General features: G+C 33.8%; 4 protein-coding genes and 1 pseudogene across 9 annotated transcripts; 3 read left to right on the top strand and 2 right to left on the bottom strand.

Moving 5' to 3' along the window:
- On the top strand, nt 27–2,573 carry LOC109334192 (annotated as a pseudogene).
- On the top strand, nt 2,883–4,557 carry LOC109334194. Its single transcript, XM_019569819.1, has 4 exons — nt 2,883–3,515; nt 3,629–3,665; nt 3,748–3,838; nt 4,222–4,557. Exons 1-4 carry the CDS (start codon nt 3,409–3,411, stop codon nt 4,410–4,412), a joined length of 426 nt encoding a protein of 141 aa, XP_019425364.1. The 5' UTR covers nt 2,883–3,408; the 3' UTR covers nt 4,413–4,557.
- On the bottom strand, nt 4,730–9,630 carry LOC109334193 (zinc finger CCCH domain-containing protein 69-like). Its single transcript, XM_019569818.1, has 8 exons — nt 9,549–9,630; nt 8,464–8,551; nt 7,586–8,364; nt 7,266–7,335; nt 6,488–6,576; nt 6,301–6,361; nt 5,779–5,860; nt 4,730–5,093 (listed from the first exon to the last, which is right to left on the bottom strand). The coding sequence occupies exons 1-6, from the start codon at nt 9,557–9,559 to the stop codon at nt 6,325–6,327; spliced, it is 1,074 nt and encodes a 357-aa protein (XP_019425363.1). The 5' UTR covers nt 9,560–9,630; the 3' UTR covers nt 4,730–5,093; nt 5,779–5,860; nt 6,301–6,324.
- LOC109334190 (E3 ubiquitin-protein ligase makorin-like) lies at nt 10,828–14,523 on the bottom strand. 6 transcript variants are annotated; one of them, XM_019569809.1, is made up of 6 exons: nt 14,425–14,523; nt 13,814–13,898; nt 12,976–13,718; nt 12,728–12,797; nt 11,287–11,541; nt 10,828–11,253 (listed from the first exon to the last, which is right to left on the bottom strand). In XM_019569809.1, exons 1-6 carry the CDS (start codon nt 14,433–14,435, stop codon nt 11,059–11,061), a joined length of 1,359 nt encoding a protein of 452 aa, XP_019425354.1. In that variant the 5' UTR covers nt 14,436–14,523; the 3' UTR covers nt 10,828–11,058. The 6 variants fall into 6 exon arrangements, with proteins under 6 accessions (XP_019425354.1, XP_019425357.1, XP_019425355.1 ...); XM_019569812.1 differs by having other exon boundaries at nt 11,299–11,541; XM_019569810.1 differs by having other exon boundaries at nt 11,296–11,541; nt 14,425–14,522.
- LOC109333852 (transcription factor MYB46-like) lies at nt 16,590–18,257 on the top strand. Its single transcript, XM_019569435.1, has 2 exons — nt 16,590–16,884; nt 17,594–18,257. The coding sequence occupies exons 1-2, from the start codon at nt 16,607–16,609 to the stop codon at nt 18,228–18,230; spliced, it is 915 nt and encodes a 304-aa protein (XP_019424980.1). The 5' UTR covers nt 16,590–16,606; the 3' UTR covers nt 18,231–18,257.

The raw sequence follows: 19,117 nt of genomic DNA, 5'->3' as shown, positions 1-19,117 counted from the left end.
TGTTTAGTATTCACTGTTGCAGACATAACAATGGCAAACCAAAATGAGAACAAAAAGCAAAAACAAAATCAGAATCAAAACCAAAAGGAGAATCAAAAGCAAAATAAGAAAGATGATTTCTCTCTGAAGGAGACAAATCCAAACATTAGTGCTGGAAGAGTGATAAGTGGTGACAGGCTTCCCACTGCCTTTGATCTTGTTGAAAAAATGCACTTCCTGTTTGCTAGAATAGTGAAAGCCAAAGACTTGATTCAAGCTAGTGATTCTGATAGTGATACTTGCAATCCTTATGTGGAAGTGAAACTTGGAACTTCTATGGGAACAACAAGGATCATGGACAACACCTCTAGTCCAGAATGGAACCAAGTCTTTTGCTTTGCTAAGGAGAGGTTCCAAGGATCAGTTTTGGAAATTGTGGTGATGGACAAAGACAAGGCTGCTGATACTGAATCCAGTGATGCATTCATCGGTCGCGTCGCGTTTGGTGTTTCTGATGTTCCTATGAGGGTCCCTCCTGATAGCCCATTGGCACCACAATGGTACAAACTTGAGGATAAAAATGGAGTGAAACTAGTTCATGGAGAGCTGATGGTATCTGTTTGGATGGGGACTCAGGCAGATGAGGCTTTTCCGGATGCTTGGCATTCAGATGCAGCACCACCAATACCAGCAAATAATGGTACTCAACACATTGCTTACACTAGTTCAAAGGTATATATTTCTCCTAGGCTTTGGTACCTCAGAGTTAATGTGATTCAAGGCCAAGATTTGTTCCTAAGAAATAATAACAATAACAAGAATAATGGCAACTCTGAAATCTTCATCCAAGCTGTTCTAGGGAACTTGGCTTTGAGAAGTAGTCCATTGAAAATTAGTTCAAACCCAATTTGGAATGAGGATTTGATGTTTGTTGCAGCAGAGCCATTTGATGAGTCTTTGCTTATAAGCATTGAGCATGGGATTAACAACAAGCATGAGAGCTTGGGAAATTGTGTGGTTCCTTTAAAAGATGTAGAGAAGAGAATAGATGCTACACCACCAGCTTGTATGTGGTACAATCTTCAGAAGAAGCCCAAGGATGAAGAAGAGAATCAGTCTACATTTGCAGGTAGACTTAATGTGAGGATCTCTTTGGACGGAGGGTACCATGTTCTTGATGAGGCCACTCACTACACTAGTGATCTCAGGCCATCATCTAAGTATTTATGCAATCCTGGTATTGGTGTTCTTGAATTAGGCATTCTGAGTGCTTCTGGGCTCTCTCCAATGAAGAAGGAAAATCGCACCGACGCATATTGTGTAGCTAAGTATGGTCCAAAATGGGTGAGGACAAGGACTATTGTTGATAGTTTTAGCCCAAAGTGGAATGAGCAATACACTTGGGAAGTTTATGATCCTTGCACTGTCATTACAATTGTAGTGTTTGACAATGCACACTTGCAGCAGGTACACAACGGAGGGGAAAATGCTGAAGCAGCAGTGGATAGGAGAATTGGCAAGGTAAGGATCCGTCTATCGACCCTTGAAACTGGTAGGATTTACACTCACTCTTATCCACTTATAAACTTGCATGCTCATGGAGCCACAAAGATGGGAGAAATCCAACTAGCTGTGAGATTTTCTTCTCCATCTTTGTTGAATGTTTTGCAGACTTATGCAAGACCTTTGCTCCCAAGAATGCACTATAGATCCCCATTGTCTATATTTCAAGTGGATAACTTGAGGAACCAAGCTGCAGCCATCACCACATTGAGGTTGAGAAGGGCTGAACCACCACTGAGTAAAGAGGTAGTGGAGTATATGCTAGATGTGAGGGCAAATGTGTGGAGTATGAGGAGAGGAAGAGCACAATTTTACAGGATTGTTGGTCTTCTCAATGCTTTAATCTTTGTCTGTAAGAAGTTTGATGAGATAAGAAGTTGGAAGAGCTCTGTTTGGACAACAATTAGTTACATAATCATTACCCTAGTGATTGTATTTCCAGGAGTAATTCTACCATCAACGTTTTTCTTGCTCCTTTTGGTTGGTATTTGGGGGTATAGAACAAGGCCAAGGTATCCACATGGATATGAAACTGTCACATGCAGATACAGCAACAAGTGAAGAGTTAGAAGAAGAATTTGATCCATTTCCGTCGAAATTCAGTGGTGATAATCTAAAGAAAAGATATGATAGATTAAGAGGGATATCAGGAAGGGTGTTGGCTGTGATGGGAGACTTGGCTACTCAAGGAGAAAGGGTGCAATCACTAGTGAGTTGGAGGGATCCAAGAGCAACAGCATTGTTTGTGATATTCTGTTTGGTTGCTACTATTGTCACTTATCTCATTCCTTTTAGATATTTGGTATTCATTTTTGTGTCTTACTTGTTAAGACCACCAAGACTACGCTTTGATATGCCTGCACTTCCACAAAACTTTCTTAGGAGGATGCCTGCAAATTCAGATGCCATGCTTTGATCACTTTATTTCTCTTCATATGTTATTGTTTTCAAGTAGATCAAATATGCTCACTAATCTACTTTGGTTGACGTTCTCTTTTATTGTACTTCCCTTTTAGCTATACATTAATAAAACTGAGTTCTTTCACTACTATTATGTACTTGTCTAACACATTGCAATACAATATTAAGATAATATTTGATTTATTTGAATGTCCTTATATCAGGCAATATTTCCTTTTTTAGCAGAACAAACCTGATTGTTCTTGAATGAGATGTTCATGGTTATTTGAAGTTAGTAAACAATGTACTTATTCATTTAAAATACAAAGAAGTCAGTAATCAATTGGTTTTTCTGCTGTATTCTTAATTGCACAGGAATGTAATATAACTTCAGTTTTTTACTTGTTACTATGGATCTAAAACTGTTTTGGTTACTTTTCATATTTTCTGATTATGTCCTTATTTAAGTAGTAAAGCAAGGTTTACTATTCTGATAACTACCAATGTTCATCTTTTTCTTTGGAACTTTGGTGGCAATCTTGATTTTTCTTGATTGGTGGAATCTTGTTTTACCATTGTGTTTGTGAATGTTAGTTTACTACAGTATTCTTCCCTGTGTCTCTGTCCTTAAATGTCTCATTTTTATCGATTCTTCTTTAGTATTGAGGACTTGGGTGTGCACTGTCGGCAGATGAATTCTTTCTGAAGAAGTTGAGAAGTTGCGAAAGATGCAGCAGGAAAGAACTTCTGGTGATTTAAATAATAACAGTAAGGTCATGGCTGAAGATAGTCAACTCAGGGCTACCTAAAATAGCTCATCTAGAAAATTGATTAGAAAACGTATGCAGCAGGAAGGAACTTCTGGCGATTTAAATGATAATAGTAAGGTCATTGCTGAAGATGATCTGTTTGGAGCTATCTCCAATAGTCCATCTAGAGGAATGACTAGAAAACATAGTAAGCGGGATGAATTGGAAAATGAAGCAAGGTTTAAATCCTGTGGAAACAGTGATGGTAATTCTGTGGCGAGAGAGTCGGCACAAAGCTTTTGCAAGGAGACTGCTTCTGGTAAGGTGAGCTTTTAGAACCCAGAGATATATATAAATGTATATGCACATTTCATTTCACTAATTTGGGTAGAGAATGTAAGGTGTCTTAATGTGCTGAAATTTTTGTTGTGAAAAAGCTGCTGGAGTGCAGTACCAAGACTAATGATCAATCAGGTTCGTGTCGGCACATGGTATTTGTTGTTTCTTTTGGATTTTGTCATATTTGTATATCCTTCATTGCTTTCTACATCTGTAGGTTTTCCGAAAAGTGACCGTTGGCTTATTCAAGCTCTTTTCTGACCATCAAACTCAACAATTATGCCTTTCTGCATTGCATCTATCAAGTGGTAACTCACAGTTTTGATTGTAACTTATTTCTTTGTCTTATTATATCTTGATTCTGTATTAACAGTTTGTTGGAAGAGTTAATATGTTGGCTCTGTTGTCTCGCTTGAAGATTCTGATTTCTGAATGATTAGGACTCTTTCCTATTATCAAGTTGTGTTTGAGGTCTGTAGTGGATCACACAGTTTTGTTGATTTTTTAACTCTGAAACACTGGTTCTTTTATTCTCATTTCCATAAGAAATCCGTGACTGCTAACCTTATTGCACTTTTTCATTTGTGGATTACTTTTACTAGGACAGCCAAGTTTTCTTCAATAAAATTGTAGCCTTTTGCAGACATGTAAGTACTTGGTTAACATATTCTTTTGATTGAGATTATGACAGGTTACTCCTTCAGTTTAACTTGGATTAGCAAAGCACCTGAAAAGGAAGCAGAGCTGCTGTACCATGTTCTATTCTTAGGGACATTTGAAAGAGTAGCATCAGAATGGATGAGGGAGGACATCATGTTCAGCCCATACATGTGTCCCGTTTTCTTTGAGAGGGTGTCACGTGTTATCAAGCTGAACCACTAGATTTGTTTGCGTGTTGATTTTTAGAAGGGCCAAAATCATCCTTGCAAAAAGCCGCCAATTACTTCCGTAGCTTCTAATTCGGTTGGTTCTATTCTCTGAATTTTATGATTTGAGTGAATTTGTTAGACTAAAGTCAACTTTGGGGTGTATATTATCCACCATTCATTTGTATTACGTTTTTTTAATAGAGTGAATGATACAAAAGGAAACTGGTTTTATCTAAGACTAAAGAAGGGGTCACTGATGATACATTCACCAAATAAAATTTTGATACCACTAGTATACTCACCAAAATTGGAAGACAGGATATTCCTCTAAAAAAATGATAGGATGTTGCTTAAATAAGCCCCCAAAAAGGTCCTTGACAAGGTCTTGTTTCAATGACAAAACCCATTCATGTGTTGAACCCTTTCCTCAAGACACTTTATGCAATATCACCCAGACAGAAAATCCATCATACAATGAACCCAATAAATTTTGGCATATAATTCACCATACAAAATTAAATGCATCTTAAAGTCTAACAGATTGCTAAAATAATGCACTGTAGTGTGTATGGCACCATCATACTTATTGGAGATTATATTCTTGTACAAGCATATATGTCCACCTATTATTTGACAATGCACTTTATTACAACCAGGGAATTCATCACTGCCTTTTCTTTCCCATACTTCTTCTCTGAAATGGATTAACAAAATATGAAAGCAACAATTATAAGTAACCACAGCTTATTAAATATTACAACCTCAATAAAAAAGAAACAATTGATACAAAGGATAAATAAATAAATAAATAAATAAATAAAGAGAAACACCACAAGCTAATTGAACATCATGCTTGGAACTTGTTTGGTTACTTTGGACATGCATTTTGCATTATGTTTTACTATAATTCCATTTTTAAATTTTAATAAATAAAGTACTAGAGAAAACACAGCCATGGCCATAGTAAAGCTAAAGTGTGCAACCATGAGATCAGATCTAAAACTTCTATAATATACATATATAAAAGCAAGAACTAATACTTGGTATTATCAACTTAAATTTTGGAGGTGTTTGATTTGTTTTCTATTTTCATTTTCTATGTAATTTAGCCAATAGTTATACAAATACCACTTTGCTTTCACTCTGTTTCCTGTTTTCAAACTCTAGTTTCAACATTTCCTTCACAAAAGTTTGGAAACAAAGAAATGAAAAAAGGTACTATTTTTGTAATTGTTGGTGAAAACACATAAACTGAAAATGAAAAACAAAACAATATAAACAAATACCATCTTGATGATATGTCTAAAATTAAATCTAACAAGTTATAATTTCAAAAACTTTGGGGCTATCAAGTGCATATTTTTTTCCTGTAAAAGTACCTGCCATGAAACAAGAACAAGAGCTCGACGTCCAATGTAAAAATAACTTTGCACTGAAGCATGCCATTTTTACGCAAGTGTCCTGCAGATATAACACACAGGTAGCAATTAAACAAGTGGGGATTATACAATAACAAAGCCCCTTCAAACTAGAGGGTACCAAAAACCCAGAAGCAAAAAATCATAACCCAACCCACAGGAACTTAATGAAAATAAATAAGGGAATGAGATGTTTTCGGGGTCAAAAAGAGGTTGAAAAACAATGAAAGAAGAGAGCACAAAGAAAGTGTTTCTTTGGGTTGCAGCAGTACTCTATGTTTGGAAAGTGTAATAATTGCTTAAAAGAAAGGATGCTTCCTTCTACCAAGTGTGATTATCCTCAACAAAATACAAGACAACTCATGTCTTCTATTATTCCTTCTATTACATATATATCCACATTCAAAAGCTGTACTCATTGTATTCCATATTATATGCAAGAATCCTCAATTTAAGTAAAACAAACAAAAGTCTCAAACTTACACTAGAATATATGGACATCGCCCTTCATCTTAAATGCATATTAGCAAGGAAATCTGACAACCTGATAGCATCATGTATTAAGTTAGTGAAATTAACAATAATTTGTATCTTTTGCTTCATTATAGTGTAAATTAACAATAATCTGGCATGGCCAAAGATAAGAACCAAGGAAATGTCAAAAAGAAACCTGATCTCTTTAGCAATTACAGTATCACCATCTGCAGCTCCAAGATGCCGCAGAACTACCTCCTCAAGACGGCCATCTCGATATGCATGCTGCAATTTTTACGCTCCAGTCAAATTTTCAAAAGGACAACCCAAAGCACTAATTAAGCATCATTAACAGGGTTAAAAGCATCAAACCACTATCTAGACATCATAGTAATTCAACACCAAGCATGCAAATAGAAATTATATGGCAGCAAATCTAAATACACATAATAACAACTTCAGTGCTCTACTAACAATTTATATAGCAAAATGCATGCTATGAGGACACCACTTAATATAAACTGGCTTGTGCCTCATACGAAACTTAATCAAGTAAGCTACGTTAGAATATTAAGAAATTGACTCGTAGGGAATCAAATATATTAAGCTATGTTACAAGATTAAATATTAGTATTAATGTTAGAATATATTCATAAGTTAGCTACTGATTATTAGGCCATAAGTTAGCTTTTAATTCATATCCTAACTATACCCTTGATTCTCACGCTAAAAGTAAGAGATCAACTGATCAAGTGTGCATGTCCATCCCTTATGAACAATTCCTCTCAAGCATTCCCCCTTTGTACATACCCTTGGTTTACTAATCTAGACTACTGAAAAACAGATCGAAAAACACTTAGAGAAAAATTAATTAGTTAACTACAATGATAGCAGCAGAAAACAAAATGCGACAGATGGGGGGGAAGAGGGGGAGGGGTGAAAAATAGAACTAACTACCTATATTCAGGCATTACCTTGTAGAAACAGCTAGTTCCAAAAGGGCAGTTCCCATCCCCAAAGTCAAAATGCTTGCAATCCATTGACCTATAAATGAAAATAAACAATAACATAAAAATATTAGAAAATATATGGACACACACATACACACACATAGATATATATATATGAACAAAAATACATAAATATTTATTACAGAATATATTGAACAGAAAAGGGCCAGCACCCCTGCCAAAAAGTCTAAATCCTGAATCCATTCCTTAATAAATCATAAATTAATTGGATATAAAAGATCAGAGAAGAAATAAAAAGATTTTGTAAGTGATCAAGAAATTACTTGAGCTTTGCCTTGTAGCTGTCAACAATTTCCAGTTTTTCTTCATTTGTAGAGTACCAAATGACACTTGGAACGACAAAGTACGATAGCTTACGACAGATAGGACAAGCCCTCAATGTGCCATTGACATCCATCCCAAGTGTTGGGTTACTACTACGCCAGTTCCTAATACAGGATATGCAGAATGGATGATCACATTCAGATAGCAGCCCAAATTTACGTTCAGCTGCTGTAGGCTTTGAAAGAACACGCTCCAGGCATACACTGCACTCAATTTCTTGACTTCGTTTCAAGGCCTCAAGATGCTTTTGCCTATTTTCACAACTCTTTGTATGTTCTTCTCTTTCCTCAGGTCGGAAAGGATGTAAGCAGTGCTTTCCACAGGTGGGACACAGATCTCCATGAATATGAGGACATTTTTCCCCTCGTGGACAGCTTCCAGCAGCAGCAAATGAGCATATTGAAAGCTCAGAAGGGGAAGTAATTCTAGATTGGGCAACATCATCTTCCCCGAGAAAGTCTTGATACTCAGATTCTTGAATCCAGGCTGGTTGACTTGGAAGAAGGTAAGGACCTCCAGAAGGAAAATCGTCGGCAGTTGTAGGAATACCATTTGATGTAATTATAGTATTAGCAAATACAGCAGAATCCAAAACCACAGGTTGGTGTTCGGTTACTGAAGAAGATGGGGTGGAGGACAGTGATCGAGAAGCTTTGACATGATCATATCTGCAGCGACTACCATAAGCACATACTCCTTTCTGATAAAATGTGCATATCTATTGCAATAAGAAAAGAAGCACATATAATCAGGGAAATGTAAATCAATAAATATCAATAGGTGGGGCCTGATGCAAAGAAGAGCTTGTATCACTAACATTATTTGCAGGAACTTTCCAGTCATGAGAAAACTCACAATGTTCCCCTTTCAGACATGCTCCATGAGCAAAGAACTTACAAAGAACCCTAGAGCATTCAAAAGATAAGAAATTACACAATGTAGAATAGTCTGCTAATTAAATAGGAAAAACATCAAATTAATAAAGAAAAAAGCCCACACGAAAACACTTGCTTTAAGTATAACATCAGGGTCACTGATCAAAAACCATATACGCATTGTCACAGATGAAAGTATCAGGCTCGATTTAAATAATTCATAGCAAAACCACTTCAAGTTTTTCAAGTATAAGTACAATCAATGTGAACAAGATCAGCCAAAATCAAATGGAATGACAAAAAATAATGAGATTTCATCTATGTTTAATGGCTGTCATGAGTTGCGAGGATGACAAGGGATGAAACAAAATGACAAAATCGTCGACATTGATATAATATGGTGGGATGGTTTTTACATTTATCGGCTGATAAATTTCAATGGAAGTGCATTTGAGTTTTTTCGTAGTTCCATGTTCTCTTATTTATCATATGTAGAGCTAGAGAATTCCACATACCGTATTTTGTAGTAATAATGTAAAAACTGATGAACCACACCGGGTACCACATACCATATTACCATGTCAGCATGATTTGTTTAATGAGGGAGTGGAAAGGAAAGGGAGGATCAATGAGTCAATCCCTAAGAACTCAAAGGCTTCAATTTTTAAACCCCCGAATTTCGGAGTGAAGGAATGGCTTGAACATTAATCATCCAAATACTAGCATGATCTTATTATATTCCATTCCACACATTTTCAACAGTCCATTCTGTTATGAACTTATGAGCCAAGCTAACTGAATCAAGGAACCATTTCCCATAGTCAACAATAAGAACAAAAAAAGCATGGCCATGATTCTCTTTTGCAACTTGCAATATATTCTATTTCTGAATTGTGATAAGTGAAAAGTGATCATCCCATATTAAAATAAATAAAAATATAATCTTCCTCCAAGTTAAAACATAAAGGAAGCAAGATGATAAACAGAAACAATATTGAAATAAATGAATGATGAAAAAAGAGGTTACCTTTTAGACATGTTGGATATTGAAATTGAAAACCCTAAACCTCAAAACAAATGAATGAAGGTAGGAAATGGAGGGTTGTTATTATAAACAATGAAATGAAATTAAGAAAAGAGGAGAAATATGAATTCATAAATAAATAAATAAAGAAAAGAAGAAGAAGACAAGTTGCGAAGCGTTTAAGGATTTAGGTACACACATCCTATGTCACACCATTACGTGTCCTTACATGTTCTTTTTTCTTTTTTTTTTTGTAAATTATTGAAAAATGTACCATATAACCACCAAAATATTAACTATTTTACTACCAAAACAAATATTAACTATTTCTCTCACCTTAAATTAAATTTTATAAAACAAAAAATTATAATACAAAATATATCCAATAAAAAAAATTACAATATAAAATATACTCAATACAAAAGAAATTTATAATTCTAAAAAATGAAATATATAAAACTTGAATACTTAACATAATAAAATAAGATTATTTGTCAATTTTACCACATCGATAATATAGGAAAAGAAAATTTATACACATATGTTTTCAATTTTGCTACTGATTTTAATTTTAATTTAATCTTAGAAAAATTAGGTTAAATTTTCAAATATTTCAATTTTAATACTACTATCTTTATATTTATCAAATATTCAAATTTTAATACTACAATCTTTATATTTATATCTCTAAATTAATTTTACATTTATCACTCAAAATAAATATTATATCTTATGACTCATATTATTTCAAATTATCACCAATAATAATTTATATCTTTTATATAAATAATTTACCAAAAACCAATTTTCTTTTTCCTATATAAGGAAGCTTTTGTTCTCATGTAAGACTGGAAAATCATACAAATTATAGAAGTTCCTTAACTATAAGAAAGCTTTTGTTTGTTATGAAAAACAACTAACTGAACTTCGGTGATGAATTTTATGAAAGAGCAATATAAAGTTCCTTTGATTTCAAATGAACTTTCATGAGGAATCTCACATAATAACAAAATTGGGTTGAGAACATTCCTATGGATTATGGACTTTATGTTATGGTGTATGAAAATTGAATCCTAATCTCTAACTATAAATTGTGGAAAATCATACCAAACTAGCCCCAAGAACCTACAAAAACCAATATATAAAATTTTATAGGCTATATGTCAAAGGGACAACACATTTTTATAGGGTATGAGATAGGGTGGTGCAGAACTGTTTTATCATCTTCAAGCCACAATAATAATACTTTCAATAGGGTAATCAAAATTCAAGGACCAATATGTGGACTAAACAAAAACCCCAAACCAAAACTCCTTCAATAGTATGATATGATTAAATATACAAAATGACAAATAATCCCAAAACCAATTATTGACATGAGAATTAACATATACCACAAACTAGAATAAGAATCTCAACTGCCCCAATATTTCTGAAAGTCATTGAATCCAAATCCCAAAGGAATCTACTTCAAAAAATGGCTAAAGATGGGTTTCATAAGAACTAAGTAAATTTAATAGTATTCATCACTGTATTCTTCTTCCCCCTCTTCTTCAATATTATAATGCATCATCATTGATAACAACGCTGCCTCCATAGGACGCATTTCATCATTTTCAAAATCTTCAGGGCCAAAGTCGTCCACGCCAGATGCTAATGCCTCTGACAAAGAAGTCATCTGGAAAAAATCCATGTCTACTTCATCATCGTCGTCATCATCATCATAATCATAATCATAATAATCATCATAATCAGAATCAAAAGGACCCAAACAAGGACCATCCCCACTGGCCATTGCATCTGATATAGCCATCATCTCAAATGGATCCATATCATTGTAAAGCCCAGAGCCCCTCATGATGGAATAAAGCTCCCCACTTGATAAATCAACTTCGCTGAGCATATCCAACATGTCATACATATCATAATTGTTAGGTCTACGTCGAGGTGGTGGCCTGTTATGTATCCATGTGTATGAGCCAGGCTTCACAGTATGCTGCAAGTAACAAATGTCATTTCTCAAAATAATTAAAGGAGTTATAAAATTGAACTATGTCCCCAAAAAAATGGTGCATATACCCAAAGACAGATTACATGTTAGCCAAAATTTGACCAAGCATTTTATCCTTTTTACACCTCTCGCCTCTATTTCACCATAAGGCTGCTCACTATTTGATTCAACCTTCACCAATCCTTAAATTCTAGAAACAAAAATGAACCATGAGAACTTCTGGTGACCAAACCAAACCACAAATCTTGATTTGGTTTAGTTTCAAATCATGGTTCCTCTATGAATACTCTATTAATTATATTAACATGATATGTGATATCAAATGTATTACACAAAATTAACTAATCAGATCATAAGTTAGTACCACATCCATAATTACAAATGGAATGCAGTTTAGGGGGGGAAACACTAGCATTAAAATACAAAACTACGATGTGCCACTAACTATAGTCCAACTATAACAAACATTTTATAGTCTACTTATATTATACTAATAATAATAAAATACATGGTACATTAAATGCAGTACATAGAAATAATTAACGGAGTATGTTAATGCCGAATATATAAATTATAAATGCACAATCATTTTACTAAAAATACAGTAGCATCACAGCTAAGGGTGTTCAAGACCCAGTCCATCATACTAATAAGGAGTAATTTCACATCTTCAAATAAAAATAGATACATGGAATGAAAATTTTAATCAGCATGCAGTCTAAATGCCAGCCCCTGAAAATGAGGCAAGGGGAAACAAACTATGAAGACGAAATAGAAAATAAAATTGTGTATACATTAAACAAAGAAATGGATTTGGTAATCAAGACCTTGCTGATAGATAAGACAGAATTTGATTTGGTAATGAAGATCAGACAATAGGATCATACATAATCAAATTCAATGAGTGACCCAAGACCGTAGAGACAACATATGCACGACAACGAGGAGGAATTTCACAGAACAGTCACATTGAAAACGTTATCATCAGAAATAATCTAACAGAAATATTAGATGAAAAATATTCATTTACTGGAATGAGAAACATGGGGAGAGCAAACTATAGCTCACAGAAGGATAGTACCCATTTTTCAACAACCATGATAATCAAACTATCCCAAGGAAATAGTAAAAGAATTCAAGAGACAAAAGAGGGGAAGTAACTTGAGTGTACCTTGTAGAAACAAATATTCCCAAATGGACAGTTCCCATTCCCAAAGTTGAAATGCTTGCAATCAATCAACCTGGATAAAAGACGAGAATAGGTAATTTCAGATATAAAACGTTCAAGCTCTTATTAACACTTTCATCAATTAACCACAACTGGAAAAGAATTCCAGGTTACTAGTTACCAAGTAACAAACCAATTTAAGGTCAAATGTAGGGGAATATAAGCACCAGTAGTAGTAGATAAGAAATCACCTGCAGTTTGCCTTGTAGTTGTCAATAATTTCCTGTTTTTCTTCATTAGTAGAATACCAAATATCACTAGGGATGACATAATATGATAGTTTGCGGCAAACAGGGCATGTTCTCACTGTATTAGCATTATTATTACTCATGTCAAATCCAGAGGTTGGGGCACTATTACGCCAATTGCGGATACAGGATAAACAGTAAGCATGGTTGCATTCAGGAAGCACCCCAAACTTACATTCAGCTGGTTTAGGTTTGGAAAGAACACGATCAAGACAAACATTGCATTCTATTTCTTGACTATTTTTCAAAGCCTGAAGGTATTTTTCCTTTTTCTCACAAGTCCTCAAATGATTTTCTTTTTTCTTTCGATCAGTAGGATGCAAGCAATGTTTTCTACAGTATAAACACTTACTTCCATGCACACGAGAACATTTATCTCCTATGGGGCAAGTAGCAGCGGAGAATTGACAAAAGAAATGCTCAGATGGTATATCACCTCTAGTACTGGACTCACCAACATCACCCATCTGCTTTTGTTGTGAATTCCTTGCACACTCATCAGATGAAGATAATTTCATAGTCTTTGGAATCCAACTTGATGTTCCTTCAGTAGTGTGAGCCACATCAGAATCTGAAGCCAAAGCTTGGTGTCCATTTGCAGAGGATGATGCTTCGGAAGCTTTGACATGCTTATATCTGCATCGGCTACCATAAGCACAGAATCCTTTCTGATAGAATGAGCAAATCTGTTTTCCATATAAGAAACAAATAGTAAGAAAACACACAGATCAATTGGTTGGTAAATAAATAGTATATAAAAATCAGAATTAAAATTACATACATCAGTCAGAGTATCCTTACTCTCATGAAAAAAATTACATTGCTCCCCTTTCAAACATGCTCCTCGGGCATAGAACTTGCAAAACCTAAGGCAATTCATAGATTTAATAAAATAAATACAAAAAAAACAAAGTAATCAACAAAGAATCTGACAAATTCAATGGAAAAACTAAAAAAAAAGACAAAAATCACAAAACTTAAAACCCAGATTTTAGAAAATTTCAAGATAACTTCCCACATGACAATAAGTGTGTTACTTGAAATAAATCAATCATTAGCATTAGAAGAAAAAACACAGTAAACCTATATTCAAAATTCAACTTCATATATTAAATCCCAACAATAATCCTAATCCTACCTTGACAGGAAAAGAATCTGGACATTTTTTTTAGTTTTCAATTTCTCATAACAACAAGGAAATGAATGAGAAAAGGCCTCAGAACTCATCCCTGATTTACAATTTTCTCTCTAACCATAACAACGGGTAAAAAAAACAAAATCAAAATCATATAACAGCGAAAGCATGGGAATATTGGATGAGATCGAATGAAGAAAACATGATTTGATGGAAATGAAGGAGAAAAGATAAAGCATGATGGATTTGAAATTGACCTGTTGGACATGGCGATGAGATCGAAGGAAGAAGACAAAGAGATTGGAACAAATCAAACTACAACGTTAAATATTTGATTTCGTTGCACCTAAACCTAATTGCGTCTCGATTGGAACCGAATACAAGGTTTTTCTTTTTGGCTACGTACGTTGCACATACAAATACGTATTCATGCCAATCAATGATAAGAGGACAATTGTGTCATTTCTCATCGCCCCAGTTATAGGGTCCCTAGTTACCCGAGTTAGTATACGAAATGCAATTTTCAATAACACTTTTATTCTTTTAAATATAATGAAATTACACTTTTACCACTAAAAAATAAGTGTAAAAATATGTATTTGTTTTTCCATTAATGAAGAGAATCCTTATTCTAGTTACATCTATAATGTTTTACCGGGCAGTTATATCTGTTTCGATATCCTCCAACTAAATCTAATAAATTTATATTATAATATATGTTATTTCTTTGGAGAAGATTTGTAAAGTGATGATGTATCATTTTCCATATATTTAGTCTATTTGTCGTTTTGATTGATTTGTTTCCCCATGAAGTGCAACTATATTTCTATTGTAAAATGATAGTGACCCACAAATTTAATATTTGTTAAAATTCAAAATAATATGATTTAATGGTTAAAAAAATTGTGATCAAATATAATTACTTAAGTTTTGATAATGAATTAAGTTTTTTCTCTCTCTTCAAATTTTTATTAATTTTTTTGTATTATGAATTTTTTATTTTAAAATTGTTTATCAATATACGTGAGCATGCTCCTTAGTCCATTTTAAACTAATTGTGCATGCAAATTTTCCATATTTTCATAATTTGTGCCTTTGCAGGCATAAGATAAATGGGTACAGATTGTGAGTACAAGGTATGTAACACAGAATACCCTGATGAGTTGTTTTTTGTTATCTTTTTAACAAAGTAGAAGGTTGTTTGGGACACCCTCATAAGATTTAAGATTTAAGGATATTTTTTGCAACTCCCTTTTTTCTTTCCTTCTTCCTTTTCTCCACAAGTAGACTTATTCCACTAACAACAAGAAAGAAAAGGATACATACATGTACTCAATAAATAATCGTCATTATATTCTTGGAGCAGTAAAATCTTCTGGTTAAAGTGAATTATGCAGACTAAAAGTTGAATGTTTTTGTACTTAACTACTCAAAATCATAAAATCTTATATGTCATGTTTAATCATTCATGTTGATAGAATAAGGGTTGTAATCTCCAATATAAGTATAAGTCAATGATAAAATAATGCAATGAGAAGAAAAAAAACATGCATTGCTTTGTTTGGAGGTGTACATAATTTGCTTAAGAAATATGGCAATAAGTTGTTAGCTAGCTAGTCCCCCTAATGAAATTATGGGATCACTTGTCTTCAGTCGTGTCTCATTTTCTGTTTCAAGTTAATCACATGTTGACACATGAATAAAATAATATTTTTAACAAAATAAAATAAAAAATAACACCCTAATTAATTTAATACATAGAATGAGACACCATTGGAGACAGGTGATCTATATCCCTTCCGGATCTCATGCAATGTAAGCTACACACAATAACTATAATATAATATAAGAGTGTGAAGGGTGCAACACTTTTTGTATTAAATTAAAATTAAAAAGTACACGTGAATTTAAAGTTAAAGACCTAGAGAAGAAGAATGAGAGAGAGTATTATGTGTAGTGGAAGCAAAATTGTTTGTTTTTGAGAGAATAAAAGATGATGATTACCTTGTGAGTGAAGTAAAATGTATAGAAAAATACAAGAATTGAGTCAAAGACAAGAAGACCAACCATCTTTCTCTCATCAATCTTTCTTTCTCCAATCCCTTTTCCACTCCACCTATCAACCAACAAACACAACCCTTTTTCCCTCTCTCTCTAATACATATTCTTATTTTAACCTACCAATTTATCATAATAAACATTCATTTTAATCAACCAATAGTTCATTCTCATGAAAAATACTTATGGTTACAAGAAAAAAAATCATATTTTAAGCAAACCCCACAAGCATGAGTATCATCATTGCATTAGCATTCCCACCCCATGAAGCCTTCTCTATGTCTCTTATTAATAACATCATTCACCTATATAGCTTTCTCATAGTTCTCTATCACAACCCACTTAAAAGAAGAAATCCCTCAAATCCTTCAAACTCATCTGATGGTAGGAAAAGACAACAATTGCAACAACAACAACATTAAGAGCAAACTAAGGAAGGGTTTGTGGTCACCTGAGGAAGATGAGAAGCTGCTAAGGTACATGATAAGTAAGGGACAAGGATGTTGGAGTGACATTGCTAGGAATGCTGGTCTCCACAGGTGTGGTAAAAGCTGTCGCCTTCGTTGGATTAATTACCTCAGACCTGATCTTAAGAGAGGTGCATTCTCACCCCAAGAAGAACACCTCATCATTCATTTGCACTCCATTCTTGGCAATAGGTAAATGTCTTCACTGCTCTTCATTTTCACCTCAACATATTTTCATTTCATTTCATACCATTGTTACCAAATATGTGGTATAAGTCTTCACGGTTCATTTGGATATGCTATTCGTAACTTTTTACAATGTTACTATAAGATTTAAAAATTAAAAAGAGACTATCTATAATCAAATGGTGCAATGTGACATGTATATAAGTAGTTGTAACCTAACAGTATAATAATGCCTTTTATAAAGAAGACAAACAGATAGATGCAATGTCATTGAAGATTGGTTTAATTTGTACATGATATATTGGTCAGGGTCACAAAACTAATAATTTCTCATGTTATATAGGGAGAGCCACACTCGTGAGTATTTAAAATGCTACAGCTATATATACTAATTAAATTGTCAAATATGTCATCAAAAGTTCGGATAGTCTCTTAAAACCTTGACAGATTGCATTGCTTGTAGTACATTTTTTTTACAATATGTCATTTATAACATTATCGTTAGAACAATATGTTCTACCTTCCTACTTAAGGATGACCTATACCCATAATTAATACATTGACTATTAACTGTAATCTTGGTAAATCTCTTCTAAACCATGAATTATTAAATATTAGACCTTTGCATTCCATCAAGTACTAATTATATAAGATGTTGTAGGCTTTATTTTGTGTCTATTTTCTTTTTAATAATTCCCTCTTTGAAAAATATCAGATGGTCTCAAATTGCGGCACGTCTTCCAGGACGTACAGATAATGAGATCAAGAATTTTTGGAACTCTACTGTGAAGAAAAGATTGAAAACTAATAACAACATTGACTCATCAGAGCCTAGAGATCATGTTTTGGGTGGTGAGAATGGGATCATGCCCATTAATGAACATCTTAATGAACTCATGACCATGTGCATGGATTCATCTTCTTCAACTTCATCATCCATGCATGCTATGGTTTTGACTCATGACCACTTTGACCCATTTCCCATGTTGACAAATCCTTATGATATGAGTTCATGCTTAGCCAAAGTTGAGATGGTAGATGGGCTTCATGGTGATTATGGAATATTGGAGAGTAATAAAATGGGGTTAGAAAGCGACTTTTCCTTTCCTTCACTAGAAAGTAGAAGCATTGAAAATGAAAACAATAGTGCCCCTATTGATGTGAAAAGCCATAACAACCACTTCAATAATATTTGCTTCAATAACACTGAACAGATTCAGAATTCAAACGTAGAGGAACTGTTTGGTTTTGGAAACAATGGGCAAGGGGAAAACTTAAGAATGAGAGAATGGGACTTGGAGGTTTTGATGCAAGACATATCCTATTTTCCATCCTCTGATTTCCAATTTTAAGTGTTCACCAGTCTATAAGTGGAATTTCCACCCCCTCTATCTATCTCCATTCATTTCTCGAAACTACATCGATATTCCTTAAGCTTAATTTGATTTAATTACACTCTTCACTCCTTTTATTTTAAAAGTTACTATCTTCTTTTTCGAGATCCAATTACATTTATCTCTCTTAGAAGGAGATATTTGTTATTATACTAACGTGGCTCCTTAAAAGAAATAAGGGTAGCTTTTGAAAATAGAGAGTTTAGAGTATATAATTAAACTAAACCTCAAAGATACTTGATTTGATCTCCTTTTTCTGCACTTAAAATACAAGGCAAGCCAAAAACCTATCCCGATCAAATTTTGGGCACACATTTTTTCCAATATTCAGTTCCTCCAAAATATAAACCCTTTTGTCTGTTTATACATTATCTTGTTACTATATTTACAAATTGTAAACAAATGTTAGTCAAGGTTGTGTTAGATATAGTTCTGCAATGAAAATTGCAGTCTTGTGTATAGGGATGGCATGGGATTTCTTGTTTTGTTTGTGCAATTTATAGGAATAGGTTGGTGCAATAAGGTTCCTATCATGATGAGAGATGTGAATAGTGGTTATTTAGAATGTCATGCATGAAGAGCAGAATAAAAGTTAGTTGAAATTGTATGTAGCATTGTGTATAACACAAGGAATAATGTTTTGGTGGATGTTGTTATTTAGTTGTTGGTATTACATGTACAAGATTATGTATTCTATGAGGCATAACAGATCTAATACTAATCCTTGTCAGAGAGTTCCAATGAATCCAATGACTATTAGAGTGATCTTTAACTTAGCAAGCTAATTCAATGGCCAGATGTTAACAATACCCTCCTAAACACCACACTACAAGAAGCTTTTATAT

This window comes from Lupinus angustifolius, chromosome LG19, assembly GCF_001865875.1.
Source record: "Lupinus angustifolius cultivar Tanjil chromosome LG19, LupAngTanjil_v1.0, whole genome shotgun sequence".
Lineage (NCBI taxonomy): Eukaryota > Viridiplantae > Streptophyta > Magnoliopsida > Fabales > Fabaceae > Lupinus > Lupinus angustifolius.
Note: the sequence above shows the minus strand (reverse complement) of the source record. Positions and strands in the feature narration are given on the sequence as shown.

Bases quoted from the DNA above. Each gene is read 5' to 3' on its own strand.
- LOC109334194 (XM_019569819.1), top strand. From the start codon at position 3,409: ATGAATTGGAAAATGAAGCAAGGTTTAAATCCTGTGGAAACAGTGATG. The intron at 3,516-3,628 runs GTGAGCTTTTAG...GTTGTGAAAAAG, and splicing joins AGGAGACTGCTTCTGGTAAG to CTGCTGGAGTGCAGTACCAA. The intron at 3,666-3,747 runs GTTCGTGTCGGC...CTACATCTGTAG, and splicing joins CAAGACTAATGATCAATCAG to GTTTTCCGAAAAGTGACCGT.
- LOC109334193 (XM_019569818.1), bottom strand. The intron at 7,336-7,585 runs GTAATTTCTTGA...TTTCATTTATAG, and splicing joins AGCTACAAGGCAAAGCTCAA to GTCAATGGATTGCAAGCATT. The intron at 6,362-6,487 runs GTTTCTTTTTGA...TGATGCTATCAG, and splicing joins GTAATTGCTAAAGAGATCAG to GTTGTCAGATTTCCTTGCTA.
- LOC109334190 (XM_019569808.1), bottom strand. The intron at 13,719-13,813 runs GTATGTAATTTT...TATGGAAAACAG, and splicing joins GTAAGGATACTCTGACTGAT to ATTTGCTCATTCTATCAGAA. The intron at 12,798-12,975 runs GTGATTTCTTAT...TCTTTTATCCAG, and splicing joins AACTACAAGGCAAACTGCAG to GTTGATTGATTGCAAGCATT.
- LOC109333852 (XM_019569435.1), top strand. From the start codon at position 16,607: ATGGTAGGAAAAGACAACAATTGCAACAACAACAACATTAAGAGCAAA. The intron at 16,885-17,593 runs GTAAATGTCTTC...GAAAAATATCAG, and splicing joins CACTCCATTCTTGGCAATAG to ATGGTCTCAAATTGCGGCAC.